The sequence below is a fragment of the Tasmannia lanceolata genome, unplaced genomic scaffold (genome assembly GCF_043159265.1).
Source record: "Tasmannia lanceolata isolate RefF3 unplaced genomic scaffold, GAP_Taslan_0.1 ptg000004l, whole genome shotgun sequence".
NCBI classification, from domain to species: domain Eukaryota; kingdom Viridiplantae; phylum Streptophyta; class Magnoliopsida; order Canellales; family Winteraceae; genus Tasmannia; species Tasmannia lanceolata.
In genome coordinates, this window is record NW_027518681.1 from 3,181,244 (window position 1) to 3,199,582 (window position 18,339).

Sequence of the window (18,339 nt, forward strand, 5' to 3'; positions counted from 1 at the left end):
GATGGATCTAGTTTGGGAAATCCCGGACTTTCTGGTATTAGAGGTGTACTTAGGGATGAGCAGGGTACAATGAGATGGGGAATCCCGGACTTTCTGGTATTAGATGTGTACTTAGGGATGAGCAGGGTACAATGAGATGGGCTTTTTCGGGTCCGATAGGAGTAGTGGATGTAAGTGAAGCAGAAGTCTGAGCGGTTCATCAAGGAATAAAGTTCCTTGAAAATGTCGATCTGAATAAAGTCGTGATTGAAGGGGACTCACTTAATGTGATAAGATGGCTTAGGGATTCCCATTCGCACCTTTGGAGATTTGCTCCTCTTTTTAATGAGATTCAAGATAGTGTGGGAGGAGAAAATATATCCTTCATGTCCGGTGGTCAGCCAATGGGGTGGCAGATAAATTAGCTAGGGAGGGTATTCCAAGGTCAGAGGTGGAGTTGTTTGATTTTCAACCCTGATTGCTAGTCTCTGCTTGCCCCATGTGGGCTTGTATCTGTATTTCTTATGTCCTTTTTCTCATTATTCGTTGTATAGACCTCCTCGGTCTTTTCTAATTGGAAAGAAATCTTTTACCATTTTAAAAAATAATAATAATAAATTAAGAGGAGGGTCACTTCTGATAAGTACGGGAGCTTCCAACCCCACTAGGGAGCGCCAAATAACTATGAGCTAGATCTAGATTTTACAATTTCATCCCCCCTTTTTTAATTATTTCTATTTTCCCTTTTCGGATTGTTTCTCAAGATTGTGCTTTTTAGGATTTATTATGCGTGTCTTTTCTATATATTTTTTGAAAGAAAAAAATATATAGAAAAGATTTCTATATTTTTGGCTTCAATTTTAAAGCTTTCTCTATCATTTTTTGCATATTTGATAGGCCATTTTTTATTCAAATACGTATCTTTTATTAATTAGTAATCATAACATAACTACAAATGCATAACTTTTGTTATTTTATTGTACTTTACTGTTATTTTGTTTCTTTGTTTTTAAAACATTTTTTTTTTTTAAAATGGTAACCTATTATTAGAAAGATAAAACCACGACCAAGCCAGTCAAGGGATCAAACAAATAGTACAAGATAGTAAAGAGAAATCTAACCTACTATTACATGCATTTGTTTGCCGTAAAAACATGTTTTGAAGAATATTCTAACCTTGTCTCTCATTGTGTATATGGAGATGGTCCACAGTTATCAACAAGATAAAACATGATTTTTCTAAAGGATCGGATACTTCCTTTTAAGGTCCTCGGCATCTCGACCTAGTTTTTGAAAGGATAAGCTCTGGATCAAAAGCATTGTAGAGACAGGACAATGAAGTCTCAATTGGCGCAGGTTTAAGTTTCAAATTGGATGAAAAGTAGAGTTGTCCTGCTTGATTGGGGAAAAGGTGTGGAACAACCTGTGAGGCATACGTCGATCCGAAGGCCTCAATCTTCCTTGTAAAAGAGGGAAGTGCATAAAGAGAAGGGGAGATGATCCCAATTATTATCCTCAAATTAAGTGACGAGCCATAAGTAGTAGGTGGACATTTCCCATATTAGACCCAGTGGGGTAGGTTGGAGGACATTGTCGATATTAGAAGAAAGATTAATGGTGCAATCATCATAACAAAGAGGAGAGTGAAGTAACAAATGCATCTTTTTGCCAATTAGAAAAAAAAATGCACTTTTTAAGCAATTTCAAAATAAAATACCCCTTATGACACAAAGGATATTTAACCACTTGTAAGGGTTAACAAACATAAAACAGGAGATCAACTCCCCCAAGAAGAGCAGTATGATGAAAATTTATGGGAGTGAGCTCCCATTTCCAAAAATAATGTGGGGAGATGATCAATGGGGGAAATTTGGTAAAAGGTCGGGTGGGATCCCAACAAATGTGATGAGGAAGGCAAGAAAGCGTGAGCATCCCTAGTGAAGGACACGGTATACGAAGCATGAAAGATCCAGACAAGTGTTCAAGGTGGATCCTCATAAAACCAGTGACGGATGAAGGTGGGTGAAAGTCAACGGAACGCAAAAAGAACAAGGCTACAGAATAAGGGGCCTGACACAGACACGGAACAGAACATGCTTCCTTTGACTTTATGATGTCCAACTTCTTAGCCGAGAGGTAAAAGTATATGGGTGCCAGAGAATAAGGGGCCTGACAGATGGAACATGAGATGCATACTTTTATGATGTCCAGTGTTTTAGTCAACAGGTTAATGTCGCGCGCGCGGGGGTGGGGGTGGGATAGGTTCTATGGCCAAGACTAGACATTTTTTTTTGAATGGAGAATGGAGAATGGTGAATATTTTCATCCCATAAGTCTGGTGGAAAGCATGTACAAAATTTTGGCCATTGTGTCAGAAGCTAGAGTAAGGAAAGCTCTTGAACTATTTATATCACATTCTCAAGGGACCTTTATAGGAGGAAGATAGATTTTGGATGGTGCTCTCATTACGCTCAAGTGTGTTTACTCTCCATAAAAGGGGAAAGGAGAAATTTTACGCGAAGGGGGTATTCAAATTTTGAAACCCAACAATGGGGGTATTCAAATGGGGCCGAATGGCTAAAAGCGTATGTTTGTTCTTACTTACAAGAAACAAGTACTGACTATAAAAGGTTTTAAAAATCATGTAATGAACAATGAGTCATGTTCCTAGAAAGGGATGCAAGTATCTAGGCATGGGGGAAGGAAACGACCACATGTGTTGTTTAAACATCCCAAGATGCGTAAAAAGAGACACCTTGAAGCTACACGAACATTGTACTCCTTTCCTGGATGGTAAAATTCAGCAAGTCCCCAGTCTATTAACCGAAGTTTTCGCAGCTCATGATCAATCATAACATTATGAGGTTTGACATCTCTATGCATAATTCCTTGTGAATGGCAGAAATCCAATGCCTGCAATTAGAGAGTAGAATAGTCAAACATAAATGCCTTGATAATGCCTTTAGACTATTAAGAAATGACTCTTTATTATCATTTTTTTTTAAAAAGACACGACTCTTTATAGTGCTGCAACGAGGGGTGTCACAAATCAAAGAAATTAAACTAATGTTAGTGTTAATGATAATCCTTCCCAAATATTAATGATTGATGAGAATGCAATTGGTCACAGGTCTCGCACTGGCAGCTAGTAATAGTAAGCATTTAGTACGATACAAAATAAAATTCGAAATAATCAACAGAATGTGCATTCTTGCATTAACACTACATGAATCTTTACAAAATATGTTCTCAAGTGAAAAAACAGATCAGCCCATACCAGCTGAATGGTCAAATGTGAATTTTCTGCAAGTGTAGTGATTTGAAGGCCAAACACAAGGGCCCCAGTTTTGTAAATCTAGTCAACTCAAAAACAAAAAAGCATTAATGCTAATGTCAAGCTCAAGAAACTGGTCAAGTTGTCAGGATGGACCAACTCAGTAATAACACCCATATACTACTATTCAATAAAAAAATCCATATACTATGAGAGGTTGTGACATCATGGTCACACGCAAGCACAAAATATATGCCTTGCTAGTAGACCTAAGGAATCACGTCTTCAATGTAGGTTTTGAGTTATGCAATTAGAATAGGCCTCAAAAGCCCGACCCGGCCACTTACAAACATTCCCTAAATCTCTAAGCCAGAAAATGTTGTAAACTAATTCCTCCATGCTCCCACAGCGATCCCTAATCCCATCTTTGCTCCTAGCATTTAAGGAATAGCCATCATACTCCTAAGTCCAAGTCCAACATATATTCCTCAAGTATTCACCTGAAAAGTTACCCTTAAGCCCAATCACATCTCCATAAAAGGATGACACCACTGCTTTTCAAACTAGCCGAACAAGCCTTCTAATCTATTGATTCCCCTAAAATGTTCACTTTGTGGGAAAGGAAAACTTCATAGGTCAAAACATATCCCTAGAAATCAAAGTACTGGTCTGGAACAAATTCCTTCCTCATTATGATATGCAATCTCTGGGTCCAAGCACGATGTGATCCGAGCCGTTGGATCATTCGGATCCTTCTTTTTATTATTGCATTTATCTTATTTTATTTTATTGGATTATTGGACTCATTTATATTCATTTTTATGTGCCTAGGATGTGGGGTATGTCCACATCATCTGGGGCCCACCACTGCACACACTACTTACCCTTGTTTTTTTTTGTTTAGTTACTTATTCCTATTATGCCCTTATTGTCTTTTGTTCTTATTTGTGTTTAAAGGGGCAATGCAGTCTTTTCACCATCCATTAAGTAGCTAGCAAAGAGGGCCGACGAAATGAGATATTATAAAGAGAGCTACATGGGGAGAAGCCTTAGAATTGACGCTTTGAAAGAAATCCAAGAAAGAAGCCATCGGCTGCCCTCTTTTCTCCCTCGCGCCTTGGGCGTGAGCACATCCCTCCCTCTTCCCCTCGGTAATTCTCTCTCGCCTACTTCTTCTCTCCCTATCTCGCCCCTTATTTTCTCCCTATTCCTCCTATAATCCCCTTACCCAGCCATCTTTTCTTGATCTCCCTCTATCTTGCCGCTTATTTTCTCCCTATTCCTCCTTTAATCTCCTTACCTAGCCATCTTTTCTTGATCTCTCTCTATCTCGCCCCTTATTTTCTCCCTATTTCTCCTTTAATCTCTTTACCTAGCCATCTTTTCTTGGAATCTTCCACTTCTTTACCCTCTTTTCCTCATACCTTCTCCCTATTCTCTTTCTCGCACCGTCATACCTTCTCTCATTCCCTCGAACCCTCTATAATCTCCTCCTTACTTCTCTTTTCTCCTTTAAATTCTTATTTTGGGGAAGACACTGCTGCCCGGACATATGGATTGAACCCAGGAGCTTCTCCCCCATTCTCTTGGCCTCTTCGCTAGCAAGATTTAAAGTGAAAGGACTGGTGTGTTCAAACCGGTGAGATTTTTCCATATTTTCAGCCCTTTTCTTGGTCTTTTTGTTACTTTGAAACCTGTAGGAATCTTACTAGTAGATTACCCTAGCCTTTTTAAGCCTTTTGTCACCTTTTAGTAATTTTAGGGGCCCTAGATCATTATATTACTTCATGGACAGCGGTTAAACAGTGAATAAATTCAATTATTTGAGCCTCATAATTCCTTTTTTGGTGTTACTTAGGTTGTTATTTGCATTATTGCTTAGATTAGAACATTTTTCATTAATGGGTTCTCTTTAAAGCTAATTTATATAAATCTTTATGCTGATATTAATCAATTGTTACTTGCCTATTTATTTTGGGTTTGGATACAATTATGCGAATGTGAAAATTTAGTTCCATTGAGCTCATAAAGTTCCTGTAAGAAGTCACGAGCCTCCGGGTTTGCATCAAAGCATAGCCCACAAGAAAAAATACTTAATAAAATTGCCAAGAAACAAAGAACAGACATTGCTTTTATCATAAAATGATGCAGGAAAGAAATTCTACAAGTTGAAATAGAAAAATAGTACCAATCTAAGAAAGGGGAGAATGGCCAATACCAACTCAGTTTTAAAGTAGACAATAAAACCTAGCCCAAAGTCGACTGATTTCCAAAAGATTTTTTTTTTTTTGAAACAGTAACAATTTTATGATGCCTGAAAGGAAACATTACAAAGGGGACAAGGAGTTCCCCAGTCAAGGGTTCCCCATTACAAAATACAAGAGAAGCCACAACAAAATCAAGGGTTGGCCCCAAATAGATCGGAAAAAAAAAAGATATTTACCTTTTACTGCATTTACCAAAAGCTCTTCAAATCAATCACCGTTTCTTTACTAAATTCGTTAGTGGTGAAGGAAAGGTATAGCTTATCAATTAAAAACTCAATCAAGAAAGTAAAATTATCTTCATAATTTGTCTTCCATCTCCCCTCCATGTTGTAAAGACACTAGACAGAGTGACAGACACCCATCTCCATTACATTGCAATTAGACCCAACTCCCTATCCTCAACACGTGGCATATTTGAATACAAAACTGCAAGAACCAATTGAGGTATAGCATGTATCACCCCACAATGCAAAATTATTACCCATTGATGAGACCTTAGCCATTCGATCAATGGATAATGATTGCTGACCATTGAAATTAAATGCCCTTGAATGAACATGTGATGTCTCACTAATGGGAGAGATATTTTGGCCATGGATCATCCATGGAAGGCCTCATATAGTAGTGGGTCCCACATGCCAAACAATTGCCATGTGTTTGTCGTGGTCACCTGCCCACGTTTTTGGTGCACCGGGTTTAATAAATGTTTGTCTAGCAAGAAAAAAATGGCGACCTCCTACTGCTAATGTCAGGAGGAAGTCTAGTGTTACCGCGCTGCTCATTGGTGCCATGATTGCTGTGCCCACCACAATGAATTCCACTGAAGAGACTAAAAAATGTTTTCGATGAACCTACATGCAATATGTACTTTGAGCATCATTATTGTTCACTTGTACGTACTTTGAACAACGTTTCCTAAGAAGGTACTCTCTTATATCTCATATCACCGGATTTTCGAATAAAGTATTAGAAATAAGAGAATATAAATTATTAGCATTGGAACAATGCTGGTTCCTAGTGTCACGGGCCTTTTGTTTCAGCAGCGGAGAAACCTACACGCCCAACACCTCTTGATGCTTAACTTGTGCACACAATCTCCAAGCTGTTCAACAGGCTGCTAGGCTTAGATCATGACATGAACCTCTGGATACTTTGTTCACGGCCACCAAACCTCTCATCAAGCTATTGAGCTTAGACTTGCTGAGACCAACTCTGAACCCACTCTCATGATCAGCCTGCATCATGAGTACATTGAACACAAGGCCTTGAAGCCAAGTGCAAAATCCATCCAGTACGAGGCATGACGATGCCACGTACCAATCTGCCAGGTCTTACAACCTGGCAATTCAAAGCACAGACCTATGCCATGAACCAATACGCAGGGACCAAATTCCAGCAAGGCAACTCCAACCTTCTTGAAGCGAGGCCAGGTCCTGACACGCTTTGCTTCGCAAGGCCTAAAGGCTTGGACGCTCACACCACCGCATCTAGGGACCATTTGGATAGTCGAAGCCCACCAACGAATGACGAATGAGGCATTGCGCCACATCCCAATTTGCCAAGCACAAAGGCTTAGTCATCCAAGAAGCAAGTACGCCCCATGGACTGATCTGCAAGGTTTGCACCTCGCGAGGGTGGCTTCGGCGGGCCACCCCAGCATGAACTCATGGAAAAGCCTAGAGATTTGCCAAACCACAAGACGTACAGCGGTGCAAAAGGCAAAGTAACATAGTAGCCTCCTTCATCGTTTGTACGCGCAATGCAAGTGGGAACCCAACCCAACATTCACTGTCTTTGGTCCCCTTCCTCGACCAAAGTAACTGGAGCATTCCTTTGGAAAACACTTAGTCTGCACCCAAAGCTCCCTTAGGGCACGCACATGAGTTGCAGTATGATTTCCTGTTGTGTGCCTCAACGAACAAGCAAGTCCTCGCACAACCCACAAGCAAACCGCCAAGGTTCCGGACCACACCTGCTAGGCCTATCAGGGGAGGAGTTAACATGTCGCGGTGTCAACTCCGTCTAAAGGGATTAGCCAACCAACCCGCTTAGCCAGGAATGCCCACCAAAGGTGCTGTAAACGACTAAGTTCGAAGACGCAACAAGACGAGACGAGATTGGGGCTCCCTTTTTTAATATTGACTTCGTCCCCGTGACACTAGTCTGAGTAATAAGATATAAGAGATTATTAATTTATGGAGGACTAATTATTAGAGCCCCAACTATATATATATATATATATATATATATATATATATATATATATATATATAGAGAGAGAGAGAGAGAGAGAGAGGAAAATGATTGTGAGCTTGAAGCTCATATAGCTTATATGAGCTTGAGGGCCCAAACACATGGGTCCCACATTTTTTGTGGTGATCCAAACCATACATTTGCAAGGCCCCATCATAGATAGGGTGTGTACCAAAAATCAACTCCATTGGATCATCATAACCCCTCCAAAAGCGGAGGGCAAAAATAGGCAGATTTGTGGCAAACGGTGTTTGTCCATTTTGCCCTCCACTTTTGGATGGGTTAGGATGATCCTATGGAGCTGATTTTTTGTAGACATCCTATCTATGTAAGGGCCTTTCAAATGAATGCTTTGGATCATCCTAACAATGTGGGCCCACATGTGTTTGGGCCCTCAAGCTCATATAAGCTATATGAGCTTCAAGCTCACAATCATTTTCCTCATATATATATATATATATATATATATATATATATATATATATATATATAGAGAGAGAGAGAGAGAGAGCATGGGAATGCTATGTTCTCATGGTCGAGATTACAATTTTGGATATGCGGAATGTGTTTGTGCATGTGGGAACCACAGCAATACATAAGCCTCAACACGGATTGCTCAAGATAAGAACAAATCAGAGATTGGTGGAACCTAATGCTGTGATTAATACCTAATAATTGTTAGTTGTTGACTGCTTTCTCATACTCACTAATATAACGATGGTTTGAATGAAGCAGGTTTCCATATAGTATATAGGTTTCTAAGTTGGTTTCACTACGCACAATAGGTTTCTAAGGTGATTTCACTACGCACTAGTAAATATAGTCATATAGTATATAGGTTTTTAAATGTAAAGCAATATCTATGCTCGTTCAAAAAAAAAAAAAAAACAATATCTATGTTGGTTTCAGAATCAATGTACCTTAAAAACCAAGTAGGTTTTGGTCATTTTCCCAGAATACAATCCAGTAAAATTTGCCCAACCATGTTACATAATCTACTTAGGGATAACACTATGGATTGAAAGAATCAAACAAAAAATCTGAATCAAAATAACTCATAGATAAGCAACATCACAACTACCTAAATTATGGTGGCACAACAACTAGCATGTAGTATCACACTGCCTGCAAATATTAAGCATCACATTCAAACTTTTAAAAAACAGAGAAAAAGAGCAAATATAAGGAATCCCAAATCATTTTTAAAAAAAATAAATAAATAAATAAGGAGTCCCAAATCTTCAAAAACCCTAAATCATATCTTCGCACCATCTAAATCTCAAAAAAGACCCAAGCCATAATAAAAAGGAAGTCCTCAATTTACCCAAAGCTCCTGTGATATAAAACCCAAGTTCCCAAATTGTACTACTCACAAATAGGGCCTACAAAAGACTACTTAAACATAATATAAAATTTAATTCAGAATCAATAAAAAATCACTATATATAATAAAAACACCTCCCGCCAAATTTCAGCCAAATAGAAAAGAAAAAACTATTTAATCTTCCCAGATAAACATATCTCAAAATCCGTCAAAGCTCATCCTAAAAATTAGTTAAAAGTCAAGATAATTCGATTTAAAAAAAAACAATCAAAACCATAGATGCTTAAGATGAAACACGCAACACTCTAAAATACTTGTTGATGGCTGCTCCTGTGTCAATCTCTCGGATGGAGGTAACTTACCTCCAACTCAAGGTTTTAAATTTCGGTTTTGGTCATCGCAGAAAAGGAACATTTCGGTTTCAGTTGGAAATTTCGATGGAAATCCTATAAAATCACGGAAATATATAGACACATATGCAAATGATAGACTTTTAAGTTGAAACTTAAGGAAATGCTAAAATAAACACAAATACACACTTCAAAACCATCACATAAGCAAGACGATCATCCTTAATGGTTTAACATCGATCACCTATTGGCATGCGTTGTCGCGCATTTCTAATCATTCAATGCATACCACATTTCACATGTTACATATAATACATGCATCACATGTAATTCATATACATATGACTATATAATACACACAAATATAGTGTACCACTAACGCACTCACGATTTTTGTTTCAGTATATGTTTCAATTTCTGTATTTTTCAATGGGATGGAAATGGAAACATTTCGGTTGTTTCGTGTCGGTTCCAGTGGAATTTTAAAACCATGCATCAACTTTTGTTGTTTCAGTGCATTGAACAAATCGAATTCAACCTATGATTTGTGGCCACGGAGTGTCGGACACAGCACTCCCAAAATTTAGAAACGGGGACATGGCTAAAATAGAAAGTAAATATAATCATGATTTGTGCACACAGGTTTGTGTGCCGAGTTTCGACACGAATATGATGTATCTGACCTGGACACCCCTAAAAATCTAGAAATAGTGGCACAATCATACACGTACATACGCATAAAGTCACTGACACTTCTAGTAGTACACTTAAAAGTGTCTAAAGGAGTGTCGACATGGATGTCGTGTCGTATCCGACATGACACGTGTGTCAGCAATAAATTCGAAGTGTCGGCCAAATCATAGAATTCAACTCGTTCATAGAATGAAATTGAGGAAAACCCTTCCAAGAGATTACACAATTTGAACAGAGGAATGCGCTGAATTCTAAGTTTCATGTCCTTTATCTTCGAACTTGCCGAAAGCTTGTGGGATTAAAATCGAACTCCGTCAGTTGTTCATCATAACAATTTTCTTTCTTTCCAAACACTAATAATGGCTATAATTTAGAATTTTTCATGAATCTGTCATCTTTATTGAGATAATTATGCGTGCAATACATCTAATATCGTCTCAATGGTGGGTGAACAAATCCTAGAGCCCTTCCAACTGTTTGTTTAGTCCGTTACAATTTGGTATAAGATTGTGTCAAGCAACCCTTTTCCTGCAGTTTTAAATGAATTAAACACGAGCGATACTAAATGAAGGCCCACTTTGCATCGCTTGAATGATGTAACGACCCAATCCACATCGAGTCGCTGCGGACAAGGAAGGCAAATAAAAACCGCAGGAATTATTTTTTTTAAACCATACATACTTGAAAAGGGATTCATCATGATAAACTAAACTATTTGTTCTCATTCATTAAAATAAAATTCACAACATTAATCAATTCTCAATTAATACCATGTCTAAGAATAAAATAAAATTTCAACCTATCAACTACTACTCAAAGTCTATAAATAAATCAAATAAACTAAATATCCAACTACTGGATATTATATCAACACTCAAACTCTACGAACACGCTCCCAATTCCCGTGATGCTGAGCTATATTTTTTCGTTTGCAAAAGCTCCTCCCTTGTTTTCCTTGATCCCTGTGAGGGAAAGCGGGGGCAGCAAAAGCTGTGCAAAATCATCTAATGGATCGCATAATAAGAGTCCACCAAAAATAAAATTGGATTATAAAAGTTCTTATGATTTCAAGCATTGAACAATAATATCTAAATAATAAATCTGAACAAAAAACTTGTTAAACAACTAAAATAATAAGAAAATATGCATGTGAATGAAAAGTAAAAGATGCAATCGCACATGCTTAACTACCCCGAGACCATACGGCATTGCCAATACTTTCCTTATTCTAATTCCACCTCGTAATACTTTATACTGGCCGTTGGTTCCCAACCATCAAAGACGCTCCACCCACTTGTGGGTGTGCTCCTCTTTAGGATTTTCTTCGGGTCACCCCATAAGGCCCCACCCGTAATGCATCACCAGCCCGAGATCGTACGCTCTCAGTCGGGGTGACTTTTGGCGCTACGTCCAAGGTTGGCTCCAAGGGGGGTCTCCCTTTTTGGGCCTCCCTTCCAAAAGTACCATGCATGCAATCATGCTTTTTATACGTACATCTTGCTCTCTATACAATGAGGGCTTTTTGCCTCCCTTGCACCTGCATGGTTAGCTTTTAACAAGTTCCATTTATTTTCAACAATTTCAAATACGTTCATTATATCAACTTCAGCAATGTAATATCATATGTAAGAGGCAACAAGAATCATAAAAAAATACATAATTATAACTAAGATTTCATTCTTGGAAACTAATAATATGAAAGTCACTATCACTTGCCTTATAGTTTGAGTGTAGGATGATCCAAGGTCTCTATGAATAATCATAAGGATGCCCTACATCAATTACATTTCATTGGTGTTAAAATTTTCTTTCTACTACCAGGTTGGTCCTTTTAAGTTAATTACATCTTACTAGGATGTTAGAATTTTTCAGCTTATTTATGTTGTGCGCACTCTATTGATTTAAAGAATTCATCATAGTTCTATTTGATATTTGCACTAACTCATGATTGTAATCTTATTCTATTCTAGGGGCTGCTAAAGGGGTGATTAACAGTTCTCAAAAATAAGGATTTTTGCAAGTTGAAACAAAAGACAGGAGAAGTTAGTGCCGTTATCAAATAGAACTATGATGAATTCTTTAAATCAATAGAGTGCACATAGTATAAATAAGCTGAAAAATTCTAACACCCTAGTAAGATGTAATTAACTTAAAAAAGACCAACCGGGTAGTAGAATGAAAATTTTAACACCAATGAAATGTAATTGATGCAGGGTATCTTTCTGATTATTCATAGAGGCTTCAGATCGTCCTATAGTCAAACTATAAAGCAAGTGAAGGTGACTTTCATATTAATATTTTTCAAGAATGAAATCGTAGTTATAATTATGTTTTTATTTTATTTTATTTTATTTTATTTTATTTTATTTTCCTCTTACATATGATATTATATTGCTTATATTGCTGAAGTTGATATCATGCTCGTATTTGAAATTGTTGAAAATAAATGAAACTTGTTAAAAGCTACCCATGCATGTGCAAGATAGGGAAAAACTCCTCATTGTAAAGAGGGAAAGATGTACGTATATGGAGGCCAAAAAAGAAGAACTTGGGCATAACAACAAAAGCCACCCCGACTGAGAGCGTACGACCTCGGGCTGGCGATGCATCACGGGTGGGCCCTTATGAGGTGACCCAAAGGAAATCCTAAAGAGGAGCACACCCACAAGTGGGTGAAGGGTCCTTGATGGTCGGGAACCAATGGTCAGTATATATTACGAGATTGAATTGAAATAAGGTAAGTATTGGGCAATGTCATATGGTCCCGGGGTAGTTGAGCATGTGCGATTGCATCTTTTACTTTTCATGCACATGCATCTTTTCTTACTGTTCTATATATTATTATTTTAGTTGTTTAACAGGTTTCTTATTCAGATTTATTCTTCAGATATTATTGTTCAATGCTTGAAATCATAAGAAAACTTTAATACTGCGACGTTATTGTTAGTGGACTTACTATGCGAGCCACTAGATGATTTTGCACAGCAAAAGCTGACTACGTTTTCCTTCACAGGGATCGAGGAAAACGAGGAAGGAGCTTTTCCAAACGAACAAACATAGTTCAACATCACGGAATTTTAGAGCGTGTTCGTAAAATTGAGATTTTATATAATATCCAGTAGCTAGATATTTAGTTTATTTGATTTATTTACAAATTTTGAACAATATTTGAATAGTAGTTGATATGTTGAAATTTTATTTTATTCCTAGACATGATATTAATTTAGAATTGATTAATGTCATGGATTTTATTTTAATGAATGAGAACATTTAGTTTAGTTTATCATGATGAATCTCTTGTCAAGTATGTATGGTTTAAAAAAAATTCTTGTGGTTTTTATTTGCCTTCCTTGTCCGTACTGACTCGATGTGGATTGGGTCGTTACAGGGTATCAGAGTCGTACCTCCTCTAGTACGGTGTGCCAGCGAGGACGCTGGGCCCTTTGAGGAGGGGGGTGGATTGTAATAGTCCCATATCGGAAACGGAGAGAGAAAGTTCCTAGGCTATATGTGTAGGACCCCACCTTCCCTGGGTAGACGCGTTTTCTGTGGAAAAACAAAACCGCCATCTCTCTTATATTCATTGCCCTCTTTAAGCTTAATTTAACCTACTCCTTAGGGGCTTCATTGTAATTTTTTCTGGTTTAAATAAATTTAATTTTACTAGACAACAAAGAAGGGAGTTCACATTTTTTTTTAAAAGTACACATTTGTCCAATTACATCAAGAGAAACTAAAATACAGTAACATCATGTACACTATTTGAAGCAAAAACTACTCAGAATACATCAAAAAAACATATGGGTGATAATAAATGTGGTCGAATCATACTGGGGTATCATAAATCGCAGGATTCATTCAGATATATACATATACACACACATGTATATATACACATATAAAAAATTATAAACAAATTAGAAAATAATTAAATGACTAATGATTAGTTATTCAATATCTTTTGTCGAAATACATTAATTTCAATAGAAACTACCATGATTAGTTATTCAATATCATTATGAGTTAATTAAAAAAAATCATTATAAGAGTTGTTTTTAACAAACTTGTCACATACTAATAATCTGTTTCCCATTGAAACCTATGAATATTGGATAATAATCATAAAAATAATAGAAGACATAAGATCATATCAATTCTTTAAGTCTCAAACATCAAATGACAAATATCAATTATAAAAAATTAGTAAGTTGTTAATGTTGTCCTCATTATAATTGCCTCCCTCATCGATCTAAGTAAATGCCCTGAAGCGCATGCATTGTGCTTAATTGGTTCAAACTGGTTCGATTCGTTAGAACTACCCCTCCTCGTCCTCTGTCTTCTTCTCACGAGAGGGTTTTCGAAAGCTTCTTCTAATGTAAAAGGGAAATGTGGTCTTTCTAAAGAGAGTCGGAATTTCTTTTATAGAAAACTTAATTAGGATAAATCATATGAATCGTACGATTTGAGATCCAATCGCAAGATTCAATCGTAAAATTTCAAAACAATATGGAAGTTTGTTATTATTATTATTATTATTTTGAAATGAGATGCTACCCAGAAGATTATCGTGCTTTATATCTCGTTATTGAGACAACTAATGAGATCTGCATCAATCAATATCAAGACCCAGATAAAATACAACTACCAATATTACTTTCCTCTCATCCGTGACATAAGTAAATATTTCTTCAAGTGCAGGGCGTTCATGGATCTTCAGATAATGATAGTGGATCACTTCATTCCCTAGTTGTAGTTTTAAGAGAATTAGATCCATTATTTTCAGTATGCAGGATGACTTCCATGAGAAACAAGGAATGGTCTTTATTTTCAAAAACAAATCTGTTTCTTCTTTCAAGCGAGGGCAAACTCTAACACATCAGTCCTTAAATTCCAGTGCCTACTTTCCTTCAAACAATGAGAAAGAAAAGATAGACCTAGTGTCATTTCATAAGCCATGCTTTGCCCTCGTGGTAAGGCTGGTATAAATTTCAATAAGTTAGATTCCGCCCCAAAGGAGTTGATCTATGCTAAACATTTTGATGGAGTACAATTACTATTCACTGCCTACAGCAAAGACGGAATCAACTGGACCTAAATTGATTTCCTCCCTACATTCCCTTTGTAAGTAAGGCATTGAAAGCAATTCAGAGAATGTGAAACATTTGCTGAATAATGGAAAGACTTTTTAAGTGGAAACTACAATTTTCATAATCAATCATTCGACACCACCACATAAGTGTCGAATCCCTAATGTATTCTTTAAGGCATCAGAAGCAAATACCAATGTGAAAAAATTTGCAAGTGATGAGTTCAAATTCCATCTTCCAAAGAAGAATATCTCTCATCCCTCCTAGTTCCCTTTAGAATTCTTTTGTACTCTATCACATTCCAATTATATAATGTTTTCCTCTTCTTGATAAATAATACACACACTTAAAGAAAAAATGATAGGTATATCTGCATGGCCTTCAGATATAGATTATAGTTCTCCAAATGAAACAATAAAAAAACAATTACCAAAAAAAATCTGAAACAGAGCAGTTCAAGAAAAGACCTTGAGAAGTTCATAGATGTAGTAGCGTATGTCATAATCCGTCAGCGTGGGGTATAAAATTTTAAAATCTGTACTGTTCACGTATTCAAAAATCAGACTTGGAGTTTTTGAGTGCTGATCTCTGACAATATCAAGCAACTTCACAATATTTGGGCCTCCACAAAGGTTTTGAAGAATTTTTATCTCCCTCTTTATCTGCACAGGCAACCAACAACAATATTATACATCTCTGCAATAAGCTGCCAAAAAACCTCAAAAACAGATAAGATGGTGAAGATTGAAAGGACTAAAATTTTAATAATATTTGAACCATAGAGAGCAAAAATAAAAAATATTTTGAGAAGAAATATCAGAAACAAAGCAAAATCAGTATTGCTTCTCAGGTAAACCAAGTGATAACTGTGTCACAAAAATCCCTATGTTACATATGAAAAACGCATCTAATAGGCTCACTCACCATGTAACGGTTTATAAGTGACAACAGCTCATTTTCTAATTCACGCTCATTTTCTGAACAGATACAGCCCTCCATGACATTGGCAAAATCTGGAATCTCTTAGGAGTTAGGACTGCAGAATGTTGCCCAGGGAATGAACTCAATGAAGTGGAAACTTTGGCTTTGAAATCTCTGTAAGTAGAGCACACTAAAAAAAAAAAAAAACTGCCAAGAGGCCTAAACATGAGCAAGGAACACTAAACAATCATGAATGATTACTCCAAGCCTGCCAGACACGGGTTACCTCAGCCGTTTAAAACTCAGGTCAAAGCGGATGAATATGAGAAAACCAAATACCAGGACCACTTGTTTTTTGAGCTAATAGCATTAACAATTGCTTAGGCCAAGTCTCTCCCTCTATTCCGCTTTGACTTGGCTTTTGAGCTATGGGAGGGGTGGAGAGTGGTATGTAATAGTGTGGACAATCGTCATTGGGAACCTCCCCCCGTTGGGTTGTCGAAGCTAAACTTTGATGGTTCGAGTTTTGGTAAGCCTTGCGAGTATAGGGGGTGTTCTTAGGGACCCCTTCGAAGAGGTTATTTGGGCCTTTTCGGGTCCTATTGGGTCATCAGATGCTAGCGAAGCTGAAGGTAGAGTGGCCCACAAAGGCCTAATGCTGTTCGAGAAAGATAGTTTGTCCCAAGTTATTGTAGAAGGAGACTCGCTTAATGCTATAAGGTGGCTTAAAGGTTCTTTGGTTCCTCCTTGGAGATTCGCTCGGTACTTTGATGAGATTAAGGACTGAATGACAGGATCCTCAATTACTTCTAGCATGTGAGAACTGCTAATGGGATTGCTGACAAACTTGCCATGGATGGAGTACATTAGATTTTTTGCCCCCTTGATGGAGATGTTGGGTTGTACGTATTTCTTTAAATGTTATCTTAGTGCTCTCTTTTTATCCTTTGGGAGGACTCTCTTGGTCTTCCCCTGTTCAATGAAATCTATTACCATTCAAAAAAAAAAAGAAGGATCGCTTGTTTTTGTTTTTTTTGGAATGATACCAGGACCACTTGTAAGAGTGACAAATTGGGGTCCAACTAGTCTAGCAAAGTGGAAATCCCAATCTCATCAAAGCAGCAAAAGGTAATAGTTTGTTCAGATATCTTAGTACAAAGGGTACTCATCAGCTTGAGAGGACTCTTGGTGAGGGCATCAGAGATTGTATGACTGTACACTTCCAAATACCCCAAGGACAAAAAGAAAATTTGATATCAACAAAGCTTGATGGTGTCCTATGCCCCGCTGGATGCAGCCATGTTCGTGCTTTACATTTAGGACACTAACCATGGTTAGTAAACTGAAAATATTCGAGAATCAAAGCCATTTGCCTCCATGTTAGTTAAGACCATTAAGAAACTGTGGCCCTTGTAGAAAAATAGGAAAAAGACAAACACAATCAGAAAGGCCACTCTAAATTGTATTAGGTAGAACAGAACGTCAGCTCGTATCCAAGTCAAAAGCTACATACATTATCCATCCGTTTCATCAGCCCAAGCAAATGATTTGGATCCTACCAGACATTCACAGGAAAATATTTCAAGGTTGAGAAGAGATTTTTTTGGTACCAATCCCCGAAACTACAATCTAAAGGTCTAAAGACGACCTTTTTTACCAATAAGGCAGCCAAGAGGTGGTCTTGTGAAAGCAATATAGCAGGATATTTGCAAGCGTAATTGTAGAAGCTCATCAACAAATCTTAACAGATGAAGCAAACAGGAAGGGGATGCTCCTTGCATCTTGAGGTGAGTTCTGAACATCAACCAGGGAAACATGGAGAGATTGCATGAACATTGTCCGTCTCTTCAGATTAAAATTGAATCTTTCAATGGCTATTTGTTAAGCTTAAGTTTAAACAGTACACAAAAAAAAAAAAAAAAAAAAGCACGGTCATCAAGAAATTTTGACAACAAGGAGGTTATGGGATGTGCAAAACAACCCACTTTAACAGATGAATCTAAAAGGAATTAGAGGTTCCAGTGGAATAGAGCATTTTTCTATGTTCAAAGAGTGAACTAAAGACACTAGAGACCAGCTCTTCAGGCATGGCATTCTCCAAGTAGATGTAAATTAAGGGTCCAACATCATACAGTAGATGAAATGGCCGTGACCCTCACTAAATTGTCAATCTTATGTTTGCTGAGATTGA

General features: G+C 37.4%; 1 protein-coding gene across 1 annotated transcript in view; it reads right to left on the minus strand.

Annotated features, from left to right (window-relative positions):
* The window catches only part of LOC143876050 (casein kinase II subunit alpha-2), a 39,894-nt gene that overhangs the window by 13,189 nt on the left and 8,366 nt on the right, over positions 1-18,339 (minus strand). Inside the window, exons 3-4 of the mRNA XM_077377655.1 lie at positions 15,695-15,889; positions 2,735-2,892 (exon numbers count right to left, since the gene is read on the minus strand). Coding sequence (XP_077233770.1) covers positions 2,735-2,892; positions 15,695-15,889 — 353 coding nt within the window. The remainder of the gene's footprint in view (positions 1-2,734; positions 2,893-15,694; positions 15,890-18,339) is intronic.